This window comes from Carcharhinus amblyrhynchos, chromosome X (genome assembly GCF_965287045.1).
Source record: "Carcharhinus amblyrhynchos chromosome X, sCarAmb.v2.hapA, whole genome shotgun sequence".
In the NCBI taxonomy this organism is placed as follows: Eukaryota; Metazoa; Chordata; class Chondrichthyes; order Carcharhiniformes; family Carcharhinidae; genus Carcharhinus; species Carcharhinus amblyrhynchos.
The window spans coordinates 5,977,859-6,001,192 of record NC_137359.1 but is presented as its reverse complement, the minus strand read 5'-3'; the positions used below and the strand labels follow the sequence as shown (position 1 = coordinate 6,001,192).

General features: G+C 52.1%; 1 protein-coding gene across 1 annotated transcript in view; it reads left to right on the top strand.

Moving 5' to 3' along the window:
• Positions 1–23,334, top strand: part of LOC145361849 (beta-1,4 N-acetylgalactosaminyltransferase 1-like) — an 87,888-nt gene that overhangs the window by 20,032 nt on the left and 44,522 nt on the right. The window contains exons 2-5 of the mRNA XM_080217822.1: positions 2,434–2,646; positions 11,492–11,653; positions 16,318–16,424; positions 18,145–18,182. Coding sequence (XP_080073948.1) covers positions 2,435–2,646; positions 11,492–11,653; positions 16,318–16,424; positions 18,145–18,182 — 519 coding nt within the window. The 5' untranslated portion in view covers position 2,434. The remainder of the gene's footprint in view (positions 1–2,433; positions 2,647–11,491; positions 11,654–16,317; positions 16,425–18,144; positions 18,183–23,334) is intronic.

The following is a 23,334-nucleotide window of genomic DNA, read 5'->3' as shown; positions in this document are numbered from 1 at the left end:
TTAGGTGTCCAGATCACCAATAACCTGTCCTGGTCCCCCCCACGCTGATACTATATTTAAGAAAGCCCCACCAACGCCTCTACTTTCTCAGAAGACTAAGGAAATTTGGCATGTCCGCTACGACTCTCACCAACTTTTACAGATGCCCCATAGAAAGCATTCTTTCTGGTTGTATCACAGCTTGGTCTGGGATCCTGCTCTGCCCAAGACCGCAAGGAACTACAAAGGGTTGTGAATGTAGCCCAATCCATCAGCCTCCCATCCATTGACCCTGTCTACACTTCCCACTGCCTCGGGGAAAAGCAGCCAGCATAATCAAAGACCCCACACATCCCAGACTTTTCCACCTTCTTCCGTCAGGAAAAAGATACAAAAGTCTGAGGTCCCGTACCGACCGACTCAAGAACAGCTTCTTCCCAGCTGCTGACACACCAAGTAAGAGGTGTCACAACACCAGGTTAAAGTCCAACAAGCTTATTTGATAGAAAACCCACACTCCACTCACAAATAAACCTGTTGGACTTTAACCTGGTGTTGCGAGGCTTCTGACTGTGTTTACCCCAGTCCAACGCCAGCATCTCCACATCATGGCTGACAGACCTACCGTATATTAAGTTGATCTTTCTCTACACCCTATCTGTAACTGTAACACTACATTCTGCACCCTCTCCTTTCCTTCTCTCCTATGTACTCTATGAATGGTATGCTTTGTCTGTATAGTGCGCAAGAAACAATACTTTTCACTGTATCCCAATACATGTGACAATAATAAATCAAATATTAAGCTGATCTTTCTCTACACCCTATCTGTGACTGTAACACTACATTCTGCACCCTCTCCTTTCCTTCTCCCCTATGTACTCTATGAATGGTATGCTTTGTCTGTGCAGTGTGCAAGAAACAATACTTTTCACTGTATCCCAATACATGTGACAATAATAAATCAAATATTAAGTTGATCTTTCTCTACACCCTATCTGTGACTGTAACACTACATTCTGCACCCTCTCCTTTCCTTCTCCCCTGTGTACTCTATGAACAGTATGCTTTGTCTGTATAGTGCGCAAGAAACAATACTTTTCACAGAAGACTTTCTCAGGAGACTAAGGAAATTTGGCATGTCCGCTACGACTCTCACCAACTTTTACAGATGCCCCATAGAAAGCATTCTTTCTGGTTGTATCACAGCTTGGTCTGGGATCCTGCTCTGCCCAAGACCACAAGGAACTACAAAGGGCTGTGAATGTAGCCCAATCCATTACCCAGCCTCCTAATCATTGACACCATCTCCCCACTGCCTCGGAAAAGCAGCCGGCATAATCAAGGACCCCACGCACCCCGGACATTCTCTCTTCCACCTTCTTCCGTCAGGGAAAACGATACAAAAGTCTGAGATCACGTACCGATCTTAGTGTCCAAAGATGTGCAGGTTAGGGTGGATTGGCCATGCTAAATTGTCCCTTAGTGTCCAAAGATGTGTAGGTTAGGGTGGATTGGCCATGCTAAATTGCCCCTTAGTGTCCAAAGATGTGTAGGTTAGGGTGGATTGGCCGTGCTAAATTGTCCCTTAGTGTCCCAAGATGTGTAGGTTAGGGTGGATTGGCCATGCTAAATTGTCCCTTAGTGCCCAAAGATGTGTAGGTTAGGGTGGATTGGCCATGCTAAATTGTCCCTTAGTGTCCAAAGATGTGTAGGTTAGGTGGATTGGCCATGCTAAATTGTCCCTTAGTGCCCAAAGATGTGTAGGTTAGGGTGGATTGGCCATGCTAAATTGTCCCTTAGTGTCCAAAGATGTGTAGGTTAGGGTGGTTTGGCCATGCTAAATTGTCCCTTAGTGTCCAAAGATGTGCAGGTTAGGGTGGATTGGCCATGCTAAATTGTCCCTTAGTGTCCAAAGATGTGTAGGTTAGGTGGATTGGCCATGCTAAATTGTCCCTTAGTGTCTAAAGATGCGTAGGTTAGGGTGGATTGGCCATGCTAAATTGTCCCTTAGTGTCCAAAGATGTGTAGGTTAGGGTGGATTGGCCATGCTAAATTGTCCCTTAGAGTCGGGAGGATTAGTAGGGTTTTGGGAATCGGGCCTGGGTGGGATTGTTGTCGGTGCAGGTTCAATGGGCCTAATGGACCCTTTCTGCAGTGTAAGAGCTGCACACTGTGGGTCCGAGGCTCTGAAATTACTCCCCCCCTCACCCCCACTTCGCTCTGTCTTTCCAAGTCTTCCTTCTCCTTCGCAGCGAGCCCTTCCAACTCATATCATCGACCAACCTCGGCAGGGTCCCCATCCCCTCTGGCTTGGGATCCCTTTTGGTCTGATGGCGGCGAGCGCCAGTCGGGGAAACGGGGCCAAGTGTGTCGGAGTGGGGTCGTCGCGCCGGCGTTCCCGGGAAGCACTGGGAGTCCGTTCACGTTTCATCCTCCTGCCTTTTTCCTCAGGATGCGTCAGGTGAGAAAGTTGACCTGCTGCCTGACCCTGATGTGTGTGCTCCTAGTGACGTTCATCCTGTATCCGAAACCTCCCGGCTGCGTGGTGGACATCAAGTATTCCAGCCCCAAGAATGCTCCAAGGAGCCTGCTCGAATACGGATTCGGGAATGTCGGAGAGGGACTTGCCCACATACCGTACAAAGCCAAAGAGAACATCGCCAGGTACGTCTCTTGTCATCCGATGGGGCAAGACGCAACAAAGTGCGAGAGGAACGGATGAAGGGGGACGTAGATAAGATGAACGCACGTAGGGCGGGATTTTATGGCCCCACTCCAGGGCCCAAGACCAGAAGGTCCTGTCCCGAGGTTAACAGGCCTTGGGCCCTGTCCCGCCTACTATGATTCCCAAGGTGGAGAAGGGACACAGTCTCTTTCCCGGGAAAGGGGAATTAAAAATTGGAGGGCGTGGGTTTAAGGTGAAGGGGGAACTGAGGGGCAGTTAGTACGCGCAGCGCGGATGGAATAGGCTGTCGGAGAAAGTGGTACAATAACAACCTCTAGAAAGCATTTGGGTCAGGATAAGGGTGGGGAGGGGGGTGCGCAGGGTGCAAGGGACCAATGCGGGCAATAGGAACTCGCTGGCAGGGGACCGTGGACTCCTCAGACCTGTTCCCGTAACTCTACGATCAGGTAGGGAACACAGGGACAAAGTGAGGGGTGGGACGGATGGGACCCGTGAGCAGAGAACCGTCACCCACAGATCAGATAGGAAATTTGGAATAAAACGGAGGCCCGGTGGCACAGTGGGTTGGCACTGCTGCCTCGCCGCTCAAAGGACCCAGCTTCAATTCCCGGATCGGGTTACTGCCTTTGGGAGACTGCACATTCTCCCCGTATCTGCGTGGGTTTCCACCGGGTGCTCCGGTTCCCTCCCACAGTCCAACGATGTGTAGGTTAGGGTGGATTGGCCATGCTAAATTGCCCCTTAGTGTCCAAAGATGTGTAGGTTAGGGTGGATTGGCTGTGCTAAATTGTCCCTTAGTGTCCAAAGATGTGTAGGTTAGGGTGGATTGGCTGTGCTAAATTGTCCCTTAGTGTCCAAAGATGTGTAGGTTAGGGTGGATTGGCCATGCTAAATTGCCCCTTAGTGTCCCAAAGATGTGTAGGTTAGGGTGGATTGGCCATGCTAAATTGCCCCTTAGTGTCCCAAAGATGTGTAGGTTAGGGTGGATTGGCCATGTTAAATTGTCCCTTAGTGTCCAAAGATGTGTAGGTTAGGGTGGATTGGCCATGCTAAATTGTCCCTTAGTGTCCAAAGATGTGTAGGTTAGGGTGGATTGGCCATGCTAAATTGTCCCTTAGTGTCCAAAGATGTGTAGGTTAGGGTGGATTGGCCATGCTAAATTGCCCCTTAGTGTCCAAAGATGTGTAGGTTAGGGTGGATTGGCCGTGCTAAATTGTCCCTTAGTGTCCAAAGATGTGTAGGTTAGGGTGGATTGGCCATGCTAAATTGCCCCTTAGTGTCCAAAGATGTGTAGGTTAGGGTGGATTGGCCATGCTAAATTGTCCCTTAGCGTCCAAAGATGTGTAGGTTAGGGTGGATTGGCCATGCTAAATTGTCCCTTAGTGTCCAAAGATGTGTAGGTTAGGTGGATTGGCCGTGCTAAATTGTCCCTTAGTGTCCAAAGATGTGTAGGTTAGGGTGGATTGGCCATGCTAAATTGCCCCTTAGTGTCCAAAGATATGTAGGTTAGGGTGGATTGGCCATGCTAAATTGTCCCTTAGTGTCCAAAGATGTGTAGGTTAGGTGGATTGGCCGTGCTAAATTGTCCCTTAGTGTCCAAAGATGTGTAGGTTAGGGTGGATTGGCCATGCTAAATTGCCCCTTAGTGTCCAAAGATGTGTAGGTTAGGGTGGATTGGCCATGCTAAATTGTCCCTTAGCGTCCAAAGATGTGTAGGTTAGGGTGGATTGGCCATGCTAAATTGTCCCTTAGCGTCCAAAGATGTGTAGGTTAGGGTGGATTGGCCATGCTAAATTGCCCCTTAGTGTCCAAAGATGTGTAGGTTAGGGTGGATTGGCCATGCTAAATTGTCCCTTAGTGTCCAAAGATGTGTAGATTCGAGGGATTCGCGGAGTAAATATATGGGCTTACAGGGATAGGGGGGCTGGGTTGGATTGCGGTCGGTGCAGATTTGATGGGCCGACTGGCCTCCTTCCGGACTATCAGGATTGTCTGATTTATCCGGAGTGTGATTAGAATGTGGGCCTCACCACCGCACAGCGTGGCTGATATCAGGGGGAAAATTGAGAAAGGCAGGAGGGAGTCAGAGAGCAGCTAAAGATGGGCAGGAGGAGCGGAACGATCGTTATGTGCAATCGTGATGTGTAATCGTGATGTGTAATTCGTGATGTGTAATCGTGATGTGTAATCGTGATGTGTAAATCGGGAGCGATGCCGGGTTCAGTACCAGGAATTCCTTCAGTGTGCCCCCTCCTCACTCTGGCAGTAGGTCAGCGGGGACTGGCAGTGCCAGTTGGGCATGCAGATTGGCAGTGCCATGTGTCCAGCTCGCCGCCAATCCAAAAAACAAACCTCCAGCAGCTGCCCTCAGTCATCCGCCCTCGTGCCAAGTGGTGCCAGTTGAGCTCTGTCGACACCCCTCGAAGCCTCCAGACCATCACAGATGGCCTCATTCATCTTGTCCCATCTCAGTGTGAACTATATATATCAGACTTGGCTGTGAGTGGGGAGCTTTGTGGTTGGGCTATTAATACCAGGTCTGAATGTCACAGTGCATGAGTTGAAACCTTCGAACACTCATCCCGAGCGCCTCCTTTCCCTCAAAAAACCAAACAACCCTTCACCCCACCAATCCCAAGTCCAAGCCCCATTCCCTCTCCCAACTCCATGGAGCAGTTCTCACCTCCCAAATGCATTCCCATTTTCCCAGGGACCCCCATGTTCGCCTCCCTCCAATCGTCCCTGATTCCAAAACAACTTTTCCACAAGTTACAAATGCCATCGAGTGTAACTGGGACAAAGGTAAACTTACTGCACCCACCCTCCCCCTGACACACATTCTCTCCAGCTGTCTGCAGCTTTTAACATGGTTTGACCACCTCATCTTTCTCCCAGTTTACTTTCTCAGAAGATTGAGGAAATTTGGCATGTCCGCTACGACTCTCGCCAACTTTTACAGATGCCCCATAGAAAGCATTCTTTCTGGTTGTATCACAGCTTGGTCTGGGCTCCTGCTCTGCCCAAGACCGCAAGGAACTACAGAGGGTTGTGAATGTAGCCCAATCCATCAGCCTCCCATCCGTTGACTCTGTCTACACTTCCCGCTGCCTCGGGGAAAAGCAGCCGGCATAATCAAGGACCCCACACACACCCCGGACATTCTCTCTTCCACCTTCTTCCGTTGGGAGAAAGATACAAAAGTCTGAGGTCCCGTACCGACCGACTCAAGAACAGCTTCTTCCCTGCTGCTGTCTGACTTTTGAATGGACCTACCTCACATTGAGCTGATCTTTCTCTACACCCTAGCTGTAACTGTAACATGACATTCTGCACCCTCTCCTTTCCTTCTCCCCTATATACTCTATGAATGGTATGCGTTGTCTGTATAGTGCACAAGAAACAATACTTTTCACTGTATCCCAATACATGTGACAATAATAAATCAAATATTTCTCTCTACCCTAGCTATAACGGTAACACTACATTCTGCACCCTCTCCTTTCCTTCTCCCCTATGTACTCTATGAATGGTATGCTTTCTCTGTATAACGCGCAAGAAACAATATTTTTCACTGTATCCCAATACACGTGACAATAATAAATCAAATATTAAGCTGATCTTTCTCTACACCCTAGCTATGACTGAAACACTACATTCTGCACCCTCTCCTTTCCTTCTCCCCTATGTACTCTATGAACAGTGTGCTTTGTCTGTATAGCGCGCAAGAAACAATACTTTTCACCGTATCCCAATACATGGGACAATAATAAATCAAATCAAATCAGTTTTCATGTTCTCCCCATATCTGCGTGGGTTTCCTCCGGGTGCTCCGGTTTCCTCCCACAGTCGGAAAGATGTGTAGGTTAGGGTGGATTGGCCATGCTAAATTGCCCCTTAGTGTCCAAAGATGTGTAGGTTAGGGTGGATTGGCCATGCTAAATTGCCCCTTAGTGTCCAAAGATGTGTAGGTTAGGGTGGATTGGCCATGCTAAATTGCCCCTTAGTGTCCAAAGATGTGTAGGTTAGGGTGGATTGGCCATGCTAAATTGCCCCTTAGTGTCCAAAGATGTGTAGGTTAGGGTGGATTGGCCATGCTAAATTGCCCCTTAGTGTCCAAAGATGTGTAGGTTAGGGTGGATTGGCCATGCTAAATTGCCCCTTAGTGTCCAAAGATGTGTAGGTTAGGGTGGATTGGCCATGCTAAATTGTCCCTTAGTGTCCAAAGATGTGTAGGTTAGGGTGGATTGGCCATGCTAAATTGTCCCTTAGTATTAGAGGGTTCAGCAGGGTAAATATGTGGGGTTATGGGGTTAGGGTGGGATTGTTGTCAGTGCAGACTTGATGGGCCGAATGGCTCCCTTCCGCACTGTCAGGATTCTATGGTTCAAAACAATATTCGAACCAGTGCCAACAAAATACGTTCCGTAAACAGTGGCGAGCCTCCACAGACGAGTACAGACTCGAGGCGGGATTTTCCAGCGCTCCCGTGGCACATTATCCGGCAGGCGGCACGTTCCGTTCCCGCCGGAGCTGTCTTGCGTGGCTCACCCGTCCCACCGCTGGGGCTCGCCCTCCAGCGGGACTGAAAGGACTGGATACGCCGTTGTTTAAGAAGGGTGCCAGGCAAAAGGCGGGGAATTATAGGCCGGTTAGTTTAACGTCTGTTGTGGGTAAAATGTTAGAATCCGTCATCAAGGAGGAAATAGCGAGGCATCTTGAGGGGAATTGCTTGATAGAGCAGACGCAGCACGGTTTCGTTAAGGGGAAGTCGTGTCTGACAAATTTATTGGAGTTCTATGAGGATGTGTCTAGGGCGGTGGATAGAGGAGAGCCGGTGGATGTGGTCTTTCTAGATTTTCAGAAGGCGTTTGACAAGGTACCTCACAAGAGGTTATTGCAGAAGGTCAGGGGGCATGGAGTTGGGGGTAGGGTGTTAGCGTGGATAGAGGATTGGTTGTCAAATAGGAGGCAGAGAGTGGGGGTTAATGGGTGCTATTCGGATTGGCGGATGGTGACTAGTGGAGTGCCCCAGGGGTCGGTGCTGGGGCCTCAGCTATTTACCATTTATATAGATGATCTGAAGGAGGGAACCGAGTGTAGGGTGTCGAAATTTGCTGATGACACCAAGATTGGTGGAAAGGCAAATTGCACGGAGGGTGTGGAGAGTCTACAGAAGGATCTAGATAGGCTGGGCGAATGGGCCAGGAAATGGCAAATGTAATTTAATGTTGGCAAGTGCGAGGTGGTCCACTTTGGTAGGAATAATGGTAGGAAGGACTATTACTTACGGGGCGAAAAACTGCAGCAGGCGACGGTGCAGAGGGACCTCGGGGTCCTTGTGCATGAGTCGCAAAAACCCAGCCTGCAGGTGCAGCAGGTGGTCAGGAAGGCGAATGGGATGCTGGCCTTCATCGCGAGGGGGATTGAATATAAAAGTAGGGAGGTCTTGCTGCAGCTGTATAGGGCATTGGTGAGGCCGCAGCTGGAGTACTGTGTGCAGTTTTGGTCGCCGCACTTACGCAAGGATATTTTGGCCTTGGAGGGAGTGCAGAGGAGGTTTACTAGGCTGATACCGGAGTTGAGGGGATTGAGCTATGAGGAGAGGCTGAATAAATTAGGCTTGTACTCGTTAGAGTTTAGAAGAATGAGGGGAGATCTCATTGAGACGTATAAGATGATGAATGGGATGGATAGGATAGAGGTGGAGAGACTCTTCCCGCTCAAAAAAGACAGTAGGACTAGGGGGCACAGCCTCAAGATAAAGGGGGGGCGGTTTAGAACGGAGTTGAGGAGGAACTTCTTCACTCAAAGGGTGGTGAATCTCTGGAATTCTCTGCCCGTTGAAGTGGTGGAGGCTGCCTCGCTAAATATTTTTAAGAAGCGGGTTGATGGGTTTTTGATAAGAGAGGGGATTAAGGGTTATGGGGAGAGGGCGGGAATGTGGAACTGAGCCACGACAGATCAGCCATGATCTTATTGAATGGCGGGGCAGGCTCGAAGGGCTAGATGGCCTACTCCTGCTCCTATTTCTTATGTTCTTATGTTCTTATGTTGATGGGTTTTTGATAAGCGAGGGGATTAAGGGTTATGGGGAGAGGGCGGGAAAGTGGAACTGAGCCACAACAGATCAGCCATGATCTTATTGAATGGCGGGGCAGGCTCGAAGGGCTAGTTGGCCTACTCCTGCTCCTATTTCTTATGTTCTTATAACGCTGCCCGTAAAGAAACGTTAAAACAGAGCTGGCGGAGGAGCGCAGGAGAAGCGGGAGAGATTTGGAGCTGAGTCAAAAATGGAATTAGAGAGAAGGTCGGAAATGAAATTATCGATGAGCGCAAGGTTTTATCAGCACTTCAGCAGAAAAGGGGTGGAGGGGATGGGATGGGATAACAGCACAGGTTCCAAGAGAACAATTTCAGGAAGATTTTATTTAGGAATCTCTGCTGTTCACAATTTATGTGAACCGTTTGGAATCAATATCTAAATTGGCAAGGGAATGTAACCAGGACTGAGTCATACTAAAATCAGTGGGTGGAGGGCTCCCACTGATAAATAATCTTACAGAATGGACCCATGGAGTTCAAAACAAATACAAACAAGGTCGCACGTTTCGCAAGGTAAAACAAGAGGGTTACGTTTTTGCTTGGAATGCGCCAGGCTGGGTGGGGCAGAGGAACAAGAATGCATCAATTGCTGAATGTCGCAGTGCAGGTTGTCGGGGGCCAACACGAAACAAACCAAACACGTCCACTCCTGGACAGATAGCATTGTGAAGGAGGCGAGTTCTGCCAAACCAGTTTTCGATCTTGGTTCGAACCCAAAGGAGTGGGCGCCGTTCTGCTCGCCAGATCGCAGAATCAGCGCAGCAGGAGATCGTTCGGCCCGTTGATTCTGATGACAGTAACGAGCACCCATCACAAAGCTGCCCAGCCCCCATCCCCTTAACCCCACGTATTTACCCTGCTCATCACCCTGACACTAAGGGGCAATTTAGCATGGCCAATCCACCCTAACCTACACATCTTTGGACACTAAGGGGCAATTTAGCATGGCCAATCCACCCTAACCTACACATCTTTGGACACTAAGGGGCAATTTAGCATGGCCAATCCACCCTAACCTACACATCTTTGGACACTAAGGGGCAATTTAGCATGGCCAATCCACCCTAACCTACACATCTTTGGACACTAAGGGACAATTTAGCATGGCCAATCCACCCTAACCTACACATCTTTGGACACTAAGGGACAATTTAGCATGGCCAATCCACCTAACCTACACATCTTTGGACACTAAGTGGCAATTTAGCATGGCCAATCCACCCTAACCTACACATCTTTGGACACTAAGGGGCAATTTAGCATGGCCAATCCACCCTAACCTACACATCTTTGGACACTAAGGGGCAATTTAGCATGGCCAATCCACCCTAACCTACACATCTTTGGACACTAAGGGGCAATTTAGCATGGCCAATCCCCCCTAACCTACACATCTTTGGACACTAAGGGACAATTTAGCATGGCCAATCCACCCTAACCTACACATCTTTGGACACTAAGGGGCAATTTAGCATGGCCAATCCCCCCTAACCTACACATCTTTGGACACTAAGGGACAATTTAGCATGGCCAATCCACCCTAACCTACACATCTTTGGACACTAAGGGACAATTTAGCATGGCCAATCCACCCTAACCTACACATCTTTGGACACTAAGGGACAATTTAGCATGGCCAATCCACCCTAACCTACACATCTTTGGACACTAAGGGGCAATTTAGCATGGCCAATCCCCCCTAACCTACACATCTTTGGACACTAAGGGACAATTTAGCATGGCCAATCCCCCCTAACCTACACATCTTTGGACACTAAGGGACAATTTAGCATGGCCAATCCACCCTAACCTACACATCTTTGGACACTAAGGGGCAATTTAGCATGGCCAATCCACCCTAACCTACACATCTTTGGACACTAAGGGGCAATTTAGCATGGCCAATCCACCCTAACCTACACATCTTTGGACACTAAGGGACAATTTAGCATGGCCAATCCACCCTAACCTACACATCTTTGGACACTAAGGGACAATTTAGCACGGCCAATCCACCCGAACCTACACATCTTTGGACACTAAGGGGCAATTTAGCATGGCCAATCCACCCTAACCTACACATCTTTGGACACTAAGGGGCAATTTAGCATGGCCAATCCACCCTAACCTACACATCTTTGGACACTAAGGGACAATTTAGCATGGCCAATCCACCCTAACCTACACATCTTTGGACACTAAGGGGCAATTTAGCATGGCCAATCCACCCTAACCTACACATCTTTGGACACTAAGGGGCAATTTAGCATGGCCAATCCACCCTAACCTACACATCTTTGGACACTAAGGGGCAATTTAGCATGGCCAATCCACCCTAACCTACACATCTTTGGACACTAAGGGACAATTTAGCATGGCCAATCCACCTAACCTACACATCTTTGGACACTAAGGGACAATTTAGCAAGGCCAATCCACCTAACCTGCACATCTTTGGACACTAAGGGACAATTTAGCATGGCCAATCCACCCTAACCTACACATCTTTGGGGCCCAGTGCTGTGTAATGGGATAAGACGGGAGGTCAGTTGTTGCGAATGTCTCGGTGCAGGCCCACTGGGCTGACGGGCCTCCTCTGCGCCGTACAATTCTACTACTCCGCCTGACGAGGTGTGGGGCGATCGTCCCTTGCTGATCTGTTCTCAGCGTCCCGATTAGACCTCCGGCTTCATTTTCCTCTCCTCGTGTTCCCCTCTGCAGGCAGCTGGCGAGGGATGACTGCGACTGCGAAGGGGAGGAGACGTTGCTGGACAGCATTGTGAGTCGGAGCTCTGTAACTCAGCTGGAGGAGGCCTTTGACACAGTGGAACTCCAAGAGGTGATGCAAAGAAGAGAGAGGGAGTATCAACATTTCCTGCAAAGGTACCGTTTGAACCTTTCACAATGTGTCTGCGAGCTCAAGGCAGCAATCAGCAGTGGGATAGTACGCAACCATTTCCCTGTTGCTTAATAAAAATGTGAAATATTGGGGGGGATGCTCAGACTGTCCGCATGGATATTTTAAAAGTCACCTTGACCTTATTATTCAAGTGACAGCATATTCCCAGGACGAAATATTTATTTATTCGTCAGTGCCACCCCAGTGGGCTGGCACAGGGACTTAGTGGTTAGCGCTGCTGCCTCACAGCGATCTGGGTTCGATTCCCCGGTTCGGTCACTGTGTGGAGACTGCACATTCTCCCCGTGTCTGCGTGGGCTTCCTCCGGGTGCTCCGGTTTCCTCCCACAGTCCGACAGACGCGCTGGTTAGGGGGCATTGACCCGAATAGTAGCCAGACTGCGGGGACAAGAATTTCACAGTAACTACATTGCAGTGTTAATGTAAGCCTTACATGTAACGAATAAATAAAAAGTAGGCTGACATTAATAGTGCAATGAAGTTACTGTGAAAATCCCCTACTCACCTGTTCGGGTACACTGAGGGAGAGTTTAGCATGGCCAATCCACCTAACCTGCACATCTTTGGACACTAAGGGACAATTTAGCATGGCCAATCCACCCTAACCTGCACATCTTTGGACACTAAGGGACAATTTAGCATGGCCAATCCACCTAACCTGCACATCTTTGGACACTAAGGGACAATTTAGCATGGCCAATCCACCCTAACCTACACATCTTTGGACACTAAGGGACAATTTAGCATGGCCAATCCACCTAACCTACACATCTTTGGACACTAAGGGACAATTTAGCATGGCCAATCCACCTAACCTACACATCTTTGGACACTAAGGGACAATTTAGCATGGCCAATCCACCCTAACCTACACATCTTTGGACACTAAGGGGCAATTTAGCATGGCCAATCCACCTAACCTACACATCTTTGGACACTAAGGGACAATTTAGCATGGCCAATCCACCCTAACCTGCACATCTTTGGACACTAAGGGACAATTTAGCATGGCCAATCCACCTAACCTACACATCTTTGGACACTAAGGGACAATTTAGCATGGCCAATCCACCTAACCTACACATCTTTGGACACTAAGGGACAATTTAGCATGGCCAATCCACCTAACCTACACATCTTTGGACACTAAGGGGCAATTTAGCATGGCCAATCCACCATAACCTACACATCTTTGGACACTAAGGGACAATTTAGCATGGCCAATCCACCCTAACCTACACATCTTTGGACACTAAGGGACAATTTAGCATGGCCAATCCCCCTAACCTACACATCTTTGGACACTAAGGGACAATTTAGCATGGCCAATCCACCCTAACCTACACATCTTTGGACACTAAGGGACAATTTAGCATTGCCAATCCACCCTAACCTACACATCTTTGGACACTAAGGGGCAATTTAGCACGGCCAATCCACCCTAACGAACACATCTTTGGACACTAAGGGACAATTTAGCATGGCCAATCCCCCTAACCTACACATCTTTGGACACTAAGGGACAATTTAGCATGGCCAATCCACCCTAACCTACACATCTTTGGACACTAAGGGACAATTTAGCATTGCCAATCCACCCTAACCTACACATCTTTGGACACTAAGGGGCAATTTAGCACGGCCAATCCACCCTAACGAACACATCATGGAGGAAATAGCGAGGCATCTTGAGGGGAATTGTTTGATAGAGCAGACGCAGCACGGTTTCGTTAAGGGGAAGTCGTGTCTGACAAATTTACTGGAGTTCTATGAGGATGTGTCTAGGGCGGTGGATAGAGGAGAGCCGGTGGATGTGGTCTTTCTTGATTTTCAGAAGGCGTTTGACAAGGTGCCTCACAAGAGGTTATTGCAGAAGGTCAGGGGACATGGAGTTGGGGGTAGGGTGTTAGCGTGGATAGAGGATTGGCTGTCAAATAGGAGGCAGAGAGTGGGGGTTAATGGGTGCTATTCGGATTGGCGGTTGGTGACTAGTGGAGTGCCCCAGGGGTCGGTGCTGGGGCCTCAGCTATTTACCATTTATATAGATGATCTGGAGGAGGGAACCGAGTGTAGGGTGTCGAAATTTGCTGATGACACCAAGATTGGGGGAACGGCAAATTGTGCAGAGGGTGTGGAGAGTCTGCAGAAGGATCTAGATAGGCTGGGCGAATGGGCCAGGAACTGGCAAATGGAATTTAATGTTGGCAAGTGTGAGGTGGTCCACTTTGGTAGGAATAATGGTAGGAAGGATTATTACTTACGTGGCGAAAAACTGCAGCAGGCGACGGTGCAGAGGGACCTCGGGGTCCTTGTGCACGAGTCGCAAAAACCCAGCTTGCAGGTGCAGCAGGTGGTCAGGAAGGCGAATGGGATGCTGGCCTTCATAGCGAGGGGGATTGAATATAAAAGTAGGGAGGTCTTGCTGCAGCTGTATAGGGCATTGGTGAGGCCGCAGCTGGAGTACTGTGTGCAGTTTTGGTCACCGCACTTACGCAAGGATATTTTGGCCTTGGAGGGAGTGCAGAGGAGGTTTACTAGGCTGATACCGGAGTTGAGGGGGTTGAGCTGTGAGGAGAGGCTGAATAAACTGGGCTTGTACTCGTTAGAGTTTAGAAGAATGAGGGGAGATCTCATTGAGACATATAAGATGATGAATGGGATGGATAGGATAGAGGTGGAGAGACTCTTCCCGCTCAGAAAGGACAGTAGGACTAGAGGGCACAGCCTCAAGATAAAGGGGGGCGGTTTAGAACGGAGTTGAGGAGGAACTTCTTCACTCAAAGGGTGGTGAATCTCTGGAATTCTCTGCCCGTTGAAGTGGTGGAGGCTGCCTCGCTAAATATTTTTAAGACGCGGGTTGATGGGTTTTTGATAAGCGAGGGGATTAAGGGTTATGGGGAGAGGGCGGGAATGTGGAACTGAGCCACGACAGATCAGCCATGATCTTATTGAATGGCGGGGCAGGCTCGAAGGGCTAGATGGCCTACTCCTGCTCCTATTTCTTATGTTCTTATGTTCTTATATTAGAATCATTCCACATCCTTTTACATTACCAGGGACGTCCCAATGCTAATGAACCTTATTTAAAACAATCTCCTATATCCTCCCATCTCCATGTGCCTGTCTAAGTAACTCTTAAACAACTCCAGCGTGCCTGCCTCCACCACCTTACTTGGCAGAGCATTCCATACCCCCACTACCCTCTGTGTGGAAAACCTCCCTCTAATATCCGTGTTATACCTCTCCTCCCTCACCTTAAGCCCGTGGCCCCTCGTACTGTGTGTCTCTAACATAGGAAATAGCTTACCTCTGTTTACTCTATCTATACCCTTCATAATCTTATATACCTCTATTAGATCCCCCCTCAGTCTCCCAGAATGAGCAGTGGTGACACAGAACAGGACGAGCTGCCTGAAGAGGGAGGAGGAGGCAGCCATATCTGTGCAGGAACCTCATTTGCTTGCTTTAGCCTGAGTGCGTGTGTGACATCTCCAAAGGACGCGCTCACTACAGCCTCAGAGCAGGCCAAGAACAGCACCGCCAGTGACTGGAAGCACAACAGGGGCCATGACCTACTTCACATTTGGATTGTTCCAGCCTCCGACATGTGACATCTCCCGGTTCATCACGTACTACTGTGTAAAGGCAGCAACTTGCCCTCTGTGTAGCAGGAGAGGGCAATGCATTGCATTGCAGAATCAAAGCATAGAATCCTTTAAAGTGCAGAAGGAGGCCATTCGGCCCACCAAGTTCACACCAACTTTCTGACCCATTACCTTACCCAGGCCCTCTTCCCTGCCCTATCCCTGTAACTCCACACATTTAGCATGGTCAATCCACCCTAACCTACACATCTTTGGATGCTAAGGGGCAATTTAGCATGGTCAATCCACCCTAACCTACACATCTTTGGACACTGAGGGACAATTTAGCATGGCCAATCCACCCTAACCTACACATCTTTGGACACTAAGGGACAATTTAGCATGGCCAATCCACCCTAACCTACACATCTTTGGACACTAAGGGACAATTTAGCATGGCCAATCCACCCTAACCTACACATCTTTGGACACTAAGGGACAATTTAGCATGGTCAATCCACCCTAACCTACACATCTTTGGACACTAAGGGACAATTTAGCATGGCCAATCCACCCTAACCTACACATCTTTGGACACTAAGGGACAATTTAGCATGGCCAATCCACCCTAACCTACACATCTTTGGACACTAAGGGACAATTTAGCATGGCCAATCCACCTAACCTACACATCTTTGGACACTAAGGGACAATTTAGCATGGCCAATCCACCTAACCTACACATCTTTGGACACTAAGGGACAATTTAGCATGGCCAATCCACCCTAACCTACACATCTTTTGGACTGTGGGAGGAAACCAGAGCACCCGGAGGAAACCCACGCAGACACGGGGAGGACATTCAAACTCCAGGCAGACAGTGACCCGAGCCGGGAATCGAACCCGGGTCCCTGGGGCTGTGAGGCAGCAGTGCTAACCCGCTGTGCCACCGTGCCTCAGCTTAACTGTTACGGCTTCAGCAGAAGCTGCTCGCTGCACTGTTCTTGTCTCGCTTTCACCCTTTGCTTCTCTGTTCTCCCCCAGGACCAGGACATCTGCAGACGCCTTGCTGATTGCTAAAGCAAACTCCCCCTTGGCGTACCCGACCCAAGGGGTCCAAGTGCGGCCTATGAAGACGATCTTAATACCAGGTCAGAAAATGAGAGGAAAGGTTCGTGTTTTGTGTCACGCTCCTTTGTGACTGCAGAACACCACAAAAGCACTGAAGTATTTTTGTATTATGCAATGGCAGTCGCTGTTAATTCCACTTATCATGTTTCCAATTATAGGCTCTTAGTGTCAACCACAAACTAAGAGGATAAAAACACTCTTAATTCTGAATGTCAGAGCTGGAAACGAACACATCACACACAACTTGAAACAATGAGTTACTCATTAAAAGCTCCACGAAAAACCCCATTTCTCCAAACCTCAACTCGCACAGTGTTTAACTCTCGGCTCACTGCGCCAGGGACCCGGGTTCGATTCCCGTCTGTGCGGACTCTGCACATTCTCCCCGTGTCTGCATAGGATTCCTCCAGTTTCCACCCACAGTGGTTAGGGTGGATTGGCCATGCTAAATTGTCCCTTAGTGTCCAAAGATGTGTAGGTTAGGGTGGATTGGCCATGCTAAATTGTCCCTTAGTGTCCAAAGATGTGTAGGTTAGGTGGATTGGCCATGCTAAATTGCCCCTTAGTGTCCCAAAGATGTGTAGGTTAGGGTGGATTGGCCGTGCTAAATTGTCCCTTAGTGTCCAAAGATGTGTAGGTTAGGGTGGATTGGCCGTGCTAAATTGTCCCTTAGTGTCCAAAGATGTGTAGGTTAGGGTGGATTGGCCATGCTAAATTGTCCCTTAGTGTCCAAAGATGTGTAGGTTAGGGTGGATTGGCCATGATAAATTGTCCCTTAGTGTCCAAAGATGTGTAGGTTAGGGGGATTGGCCATGCTAAATTGTCCCTTAGTGTCCAAAGATGTGTAGGTTAGGGTGGATTGGCCATGCTAAATTGTCCCTTAGTGTCCAAAGATGTGTAGGTTAGGGGGATTGGCCATGCTAAATTGTCCCTTAGTGTCCAAAGATGTGTAGGTTAGGGTGGATTGGCCATGCTAAATTGTCCCTTAGTGTCCAAAGATGTGTAGGTTAGGGTGGATTGGCCATGCTAAATTGTCCATTAGTGTCCAAAGATGTGTAGGTTAGGGTGGATTGGCCATGCTAAATTGTCCCTTAGTGTCCAAAGATGTGCAGGTTAGGTGGATTGGCCATGCTAAATTGTCCCTTAGTGTCCAAAGATGTGTAGGTTAGGGTGGATTGGCCATGCTAAATTGTCCCTTAGTGTCCAAAGATGTGTAGGTTAGGTGGATTGGCCATGCTAAATTGCCCCTTCGTGTCCAAAGATGTGTAGGTTAGGGTGGATTGGCCATGCTAAATTGCCCCTTAGTGCCCAAAGATGTGTAGGTTAGGGTGGATTGGCCATGCTAAATTGCCCCTTAGTGCCCAAAGATGTGTAGGTTAGGGTGGATTGGCCATGCTAAATTGCCCCTTAGTGTCCAAAGATGTGCAGGTTAGGGTGGATTGGCCATGCTAAATTGTCCCTTAGTGTCCAAAGATGTGTAGGTTAGGGTGGATTGGCCATGCTAAATTGTCCCTTAGTGTCCAAAGATGTGCAGGTTAGGTGGATTGGCCATGCTAAATTGTCCCTTAGTGTCCAAAGATGTGTAGGTTAGGGGGTTTGGTCACTTTGCTCGGATGTGATGGCACTGAGAATCTAATTTGCCTCAGTGGTTATTCTTCAGGTGAAGTGATGCCAGGTGATACTGACTGAGCTGCGCTCAGGGCCCTGTTTGACTCGATTCTATCTGTTCTGTTTCTGTAGGTTTGATGCTTGAAGCTAAATCTCAACACCCTTTGAAGGTAAGACCCTTACTGTCACTCCAGCCTTAATAACTCCGACATGAGGCAGCTGTCAAACAGACGGAGATTGGTCACGAGAAGGCCTTGATTTGTCCAGCTAATGCTTTTCATCATCCAATAGGGCTCTGTTAACTCCAATAACATCGCCTTCCATTGGCTTCCACATTATTGACCTCAGCTAGGGGCCAATTATTCTGAGAGAGAGACGGGCGGAGAGTGTGAGAGACGGGGGGAGAGTGTGAGAGACGGGGGGAGAGTGTGAGAGACGGGGGAGAGTGTGAGAGACGGGGGAGAGTGTGAGAGACGGGGGGTGAGAGAGAGAGACGGGGGGAGAGTGTGAGAGACGGGGGGAGAGAGTGAGAGACGGGGGGAGAGTGTGAGAGACGGGGGGAGAGAGTGAGAGACGGGGGGAGAGTGTGAGAGACGGGGGGAGAGTGTGAGAGACGGGGGGAGAGAGTGAGAGACGGGGGGAGAGTGTGAGAGACGGGGGGAGAGTGTGAGAGACGGGGGCAGAGTGTGAGAGACGGGGGGAGAGTGTGAGAGACGGGGGGAGAGTGTGAGAGACGGGGGCAGAGTGTGAGAGACGGGGGGAGAGTGTGAGAGACGGGGGCAGAGTGTGAGAGACGGGGGGAGAGAGAGAGAGACCGGGGCAGAGTGTGAGAGACGGGGGCAGAGTGTGAGAGACGGGGGGAGAGAGAGAGAGACCGGGGGAGAGTGTGAGAGACGGGGGGAGAGAGTGAGAGATGGGGGGAGAGTGTGAGAGACGGGGGGAGAGTGTGAGAGACCGGGGGGGAGAGTGTGAGAGACGGGGGAGAGTGTGAGAGACCGGGGGAGAGTGTGAGAGACGGGGGGAGAGTGTGAGAGACCGGGGGGGAGAGTGTGAGAGACCGGGGGAGAGTGTGAGAGACGGGGGCAGAGTGTGAGAGACCGGGGGAGAGAGTGAGAGACGGGGGGAGAGAGTGAGAGACGGGGGAGAGTGTGAGAGACCGGGGGAGAGAGTGAGAGACGGGGGGAGAGAGTGAGAGACGGGGGAGAGTGTGAGAGACCGGGGGGGAGAGTGTGAGAGACCGGGGGAGAGTGTGAGAGACCGGGGGAGAGTGTGAGAGACGGGGGGAGAGTGTGAGAGACCGGGGGAGAGTGTGAGAGACCGGGGGGGAGAGTGTGAGAGACCGGGGGAGAGTGTGAGAGACCAGGGGGGAGAGTGTGAGAGACCGGGGGAGAGTGTGAGAGACGGGGGCAGAGTGTGAGAGACAGGGGGAGAGAGTGAGAGACGGGGGGAGAGAGAGAGAGACGGGGGTAGAGTGTGAGAGACCGGGGGAGAGTGTGAGAGACCGGGGGAGAGTGTGAGAGACGGGGGGAGAGAGTGAGAGACGGGGGGAGAGTGTGAGAGACCGGGGGAGAGTGTGAGAGACGGGGGAGAGTGTGAGAGACGGGGGAGAGTGTGAGAGACGGGGGGAGAGAGAGAGAGACGGGGGGAGAGTGTGAGAGACGGGGGGAGAGTGTGAGAGACCGGGGGAGAGTGTGAGAGACGGGGGCAGAGTGTGAGAGACAGGGGGAGAGAGTGAGAGACGGGGGGAGAGAGAGAGAGACGGGGGTAGAGTGTGAGAGACCGGGGGAGAGTGTGAGAGACCGGGGGAGAGTGTGAGAGACGGGGGGAGAGAGTGAGAGACGGGGGGAGAGTGTGAGAGACCGGGGGAGAGTGTGAGAGACGGGGGAGAGTGTGAGAGACGGGGGAGAGTGTGAGAGACGGGGGGAGAGAGAGAGAGACGGGGGGAGAGTGTGAGAGACGGGGGGAGAGAGTGAGAGACGGGGGGAGAGTGTGAGAGACGGGGGGAGAGAGTGAGAGACGGGGGGAGAGTGTGAGAGACGGGGGGAGAGTGTGAGAGACGGGGGGAGAGAGAGAGAGACCGGGGCAGAGTGTGAGAGACGGGGGCAGAGTGTGAGAGACGGGGGGAGAGAGAGAGAGACCGGGGGAGAGTGTGAGAGACGGGGGGAGAGAGTGAGAGATGGGGGGAGAATGTGAGAGACGGGGGGAGAGTGTGAGAGACCGGGGGGGAGAGTGTGAGAGACGGGGAGAGTGTGAGAGACCGGGGGAGAGTGTGAGAGACGGGGGGAGAGTGTGAGAGACCGGGGGGGAGAGTGTGAGAGACCGGGGGAGAGTGTGAGAGACGGGGGCAGAGTGTGAGAGACCGGGGGAGAGAGTGAGAGACGGGGGGAGAGAGTGAGAGACGGGGGAGAGTGTGAGAGACCGGGGGAGAGAGTGAGAGACGGGGGGAGAGAGTGAGAGACGGGGGAGAGTGTGAGAGACCGGGGGGGAGAGTGTGAGAGACCGGGGGAGAGTGTGAGAGACCGGGGGAGAGTGTGAGAGACGGGGGGAGAGTGTGAGAGACCGGGGGAGAGTGTGAGAGACCGGGGGGGAGAGTGTGAGAGACCGGGGGAAAGTGTGAGTGACCGGGGGGGAGAGTGTGAGAGACCGGGGGAGAGTGTGAGAGACGGGGGCAGAGTGTGAGAGACAGGGGGAGAGAGTGAGAGACGGGGGGAGAGAGAGAGAGACGGGGGGAGAGTGTGAGAGACCGGGGGAGAGTATGAGAGACGGGGGGAGAGTGAGAGACCGGGGGGGAGAGTGTGAGAGACCGGGGGAGAGTGTGAGAGACCGGGGGAGAGTGTGAGAGACGGGGGGAGAGAGTGAGAGACGGGGGGAGAGTGTGAGAGACCGGGGGAGAGTGTGAGAGACCGGGGGAGAGGGTGAGAGACGGGGGGAGAGTGTGAGAGACGGGGGGAGAGTGTGAGAGACCGGGGGAGAGTGTGAGAGACGGGGGAGAGTGTGAGAGACGGGGGGAGAGTGTGAGAGACCGGGGGAGAGTGTGAGAGACGGGGGGAGAGTGTGAGAGACCGGGGGGGAGAGTGTGAGAGACCGGGGGAGAGGGTGAGAGACGGGGGGAGAGTGTGAGAGACGGGGGGAGAGTGTGAGAGACCGGGGGAGAGTGTGAGAGACGGGGGGAGAGTGTGAGAGACCGGGGGGGAGAGTGAGAGACGGGGGGAGGGTGAGAGACCGGGGGAGAGTGTGAGAGACAGGGGGAGAGTGTGAGAGACCGGGGGAGAGTGTGAGAGACGGGGGGAGAGTGTGAGAGACGGGGGGAGAGTGTGAAAGACGGGGGGAGAGTGTGAGAGACCGGGGGAGAGTGTGAGAGACCGGGGGGGAGAGTGTGAGAGACGGGGGGAGAGTGTGAAAGACGGGGGCAGAGTGTGAAAGACGGGGGGAGAGTGTGAGAGACGGGGGGAGAGGGTGAGAGATCGGGGGAGAGTGTGAGAGACGGGGGGAGAGTGTGAGAGACGGGGGGAGAGTGTGAGAGACAGGGGGAGAGAGTGAGAGACGGGGGGAGAGTGTGAGAGACGGGGGGAGAGAGAGAGAGACGGGGGGAGAGTGTGAGAGACCGGGGGAGAGTGTGAGAGACCGGGGGAGAGTGTGAGAGACGGGGGGAGAGTGTGAGAGACGGGGGGAGAGTGTGAGAGACAGGGGGAGAGAGTGAGGGACGGGGGGAGAGTGTGAGAGACGGGGGGAGAGTGTGAGAGACCGGGGGAGAGTGTGAGAGACCGGGGGGGAGAGAGAGAGAGATGGGGGGAGAGTGTGAGAGACCGGGGGGGAGAGTGTGAGAGACGGGGGAGAGTGTGAGAGACGGGGGGAGAGTGTGAGAGACGGGGAGAGAGTGTGAGAGACGGGGGGAGAGTGTGAGAGACGGGGGGAGAGTGTGAGAGACGGGGAGAGGGTGAGAGACGGGGGGAGAGTGTGAGAGACCGGGGGAGAGTGTGAGAGACCGGGGGAGAATGTGAGAGACGGGGGGAGAGAGTGAGAGACGGGGGGAGAGTGTGAGAGACCGGGGGAGAGTGTGAGAGACCGGGGGAGAGGGTGAGAGACGGGGGGAGAGTGTGAGAGACGGGGGGAGAGTGTGAGAGACCGGGGGAGAGTGTGAGAGACGGGGGGAGAGTGTGAGAGACCGGGGGAGAGTGTGAGAGACCGGGGGGGAGAGTGTGAGAGACCGGGGGAGAGTGTGAGAGACCGGGGGAGAGTGTGAGAGACGGGGGAGAGTGTGAGAGACCGGGGGGAGAGTGTGAGAGACCGGGGGAGAGTGTGAGAGACCGGGGGAGAGTGTGAGAGACGGGGGGAGAGTGTGAGAGACCGGGGGAGAGTGTGAGAGACCGGGGGGGAGAGTGTGAGAGACCGGGGAGAGTGTGAGAGACCGGTGGGGAGAGTGTGAGAGACCGGGGGAGAGTGTGAGAGGACGGGGGCAGAGTGTGAGAGACAGGGGGAGAGAGTGAGAGACGGGGGGAGAGAGAGAGAGACGGGGGGAGAGTGTGAGAGACCGGGGGAGGAGTATGAGAGACGGGGGGAGAGTGAGAGACCGGGGGGGAGAGTGTGAGAGACCGGGGGAGAGTGTGAGAGACGGGGGAGAGAGAGAGAGACGGGGGGAGAGTGTGAAAGACGGGGGGAGAGTGTGAGAGACGGGGGGAGAGGGTGAGAGATCGGGGGAGAGTGTGAGAGACGGGGGGAGAGTGTGAGAGACGGGGGGAGAGTGTGAGAGACAGGGGGAGAGAGGTGAGAGACGGGGGGAGAGTGTGAGAGACGGGGGGAGAGAGAGAGAGACGGGGGGAGAGTGTGAGAGACCGGGGGAGAGTGTGAGAGACCGGGGGAGAGTGTGAGAGACGGGGGGAGAGTGTGAGAGACGGGGGGAGAGTGTGAGAGACAGGGGGAGAGAGTGAGAGACGGGGGGAGAGTGTGAGAGACGGGGGGAGAGAGAGAGAGACGGGGGGAGAGTGTGAGAGACGGGGGGAGAGAGTGAGAGACCGGGGGAGAGTGTGAGAGACCGGGGGGGAGAGAGAGAGAGACGGGGGGAGAGTGTGAGAGACCGGGGGGGAGAGTGTGAGAGACGGGGGCAGAGTGTGAGAGACGGGGGGAGAGTGTGAGAGACGGGGGGAGAGTGTGAGAGACGGGGGGAGAGTGTGAGAGACGGGGGGAGAGTGTGAGAGACGGGGGCAGAGTGTGAGAGACAGGGGAGAGTGTGAGAGACGGGGGGAGAGTGTGAGAGACCGGGGGAGAGTGTGAGAGACCGGGGGAGAGTGTGAGAGACGGGGGGAGAGAGTGAGAGACGGGGGG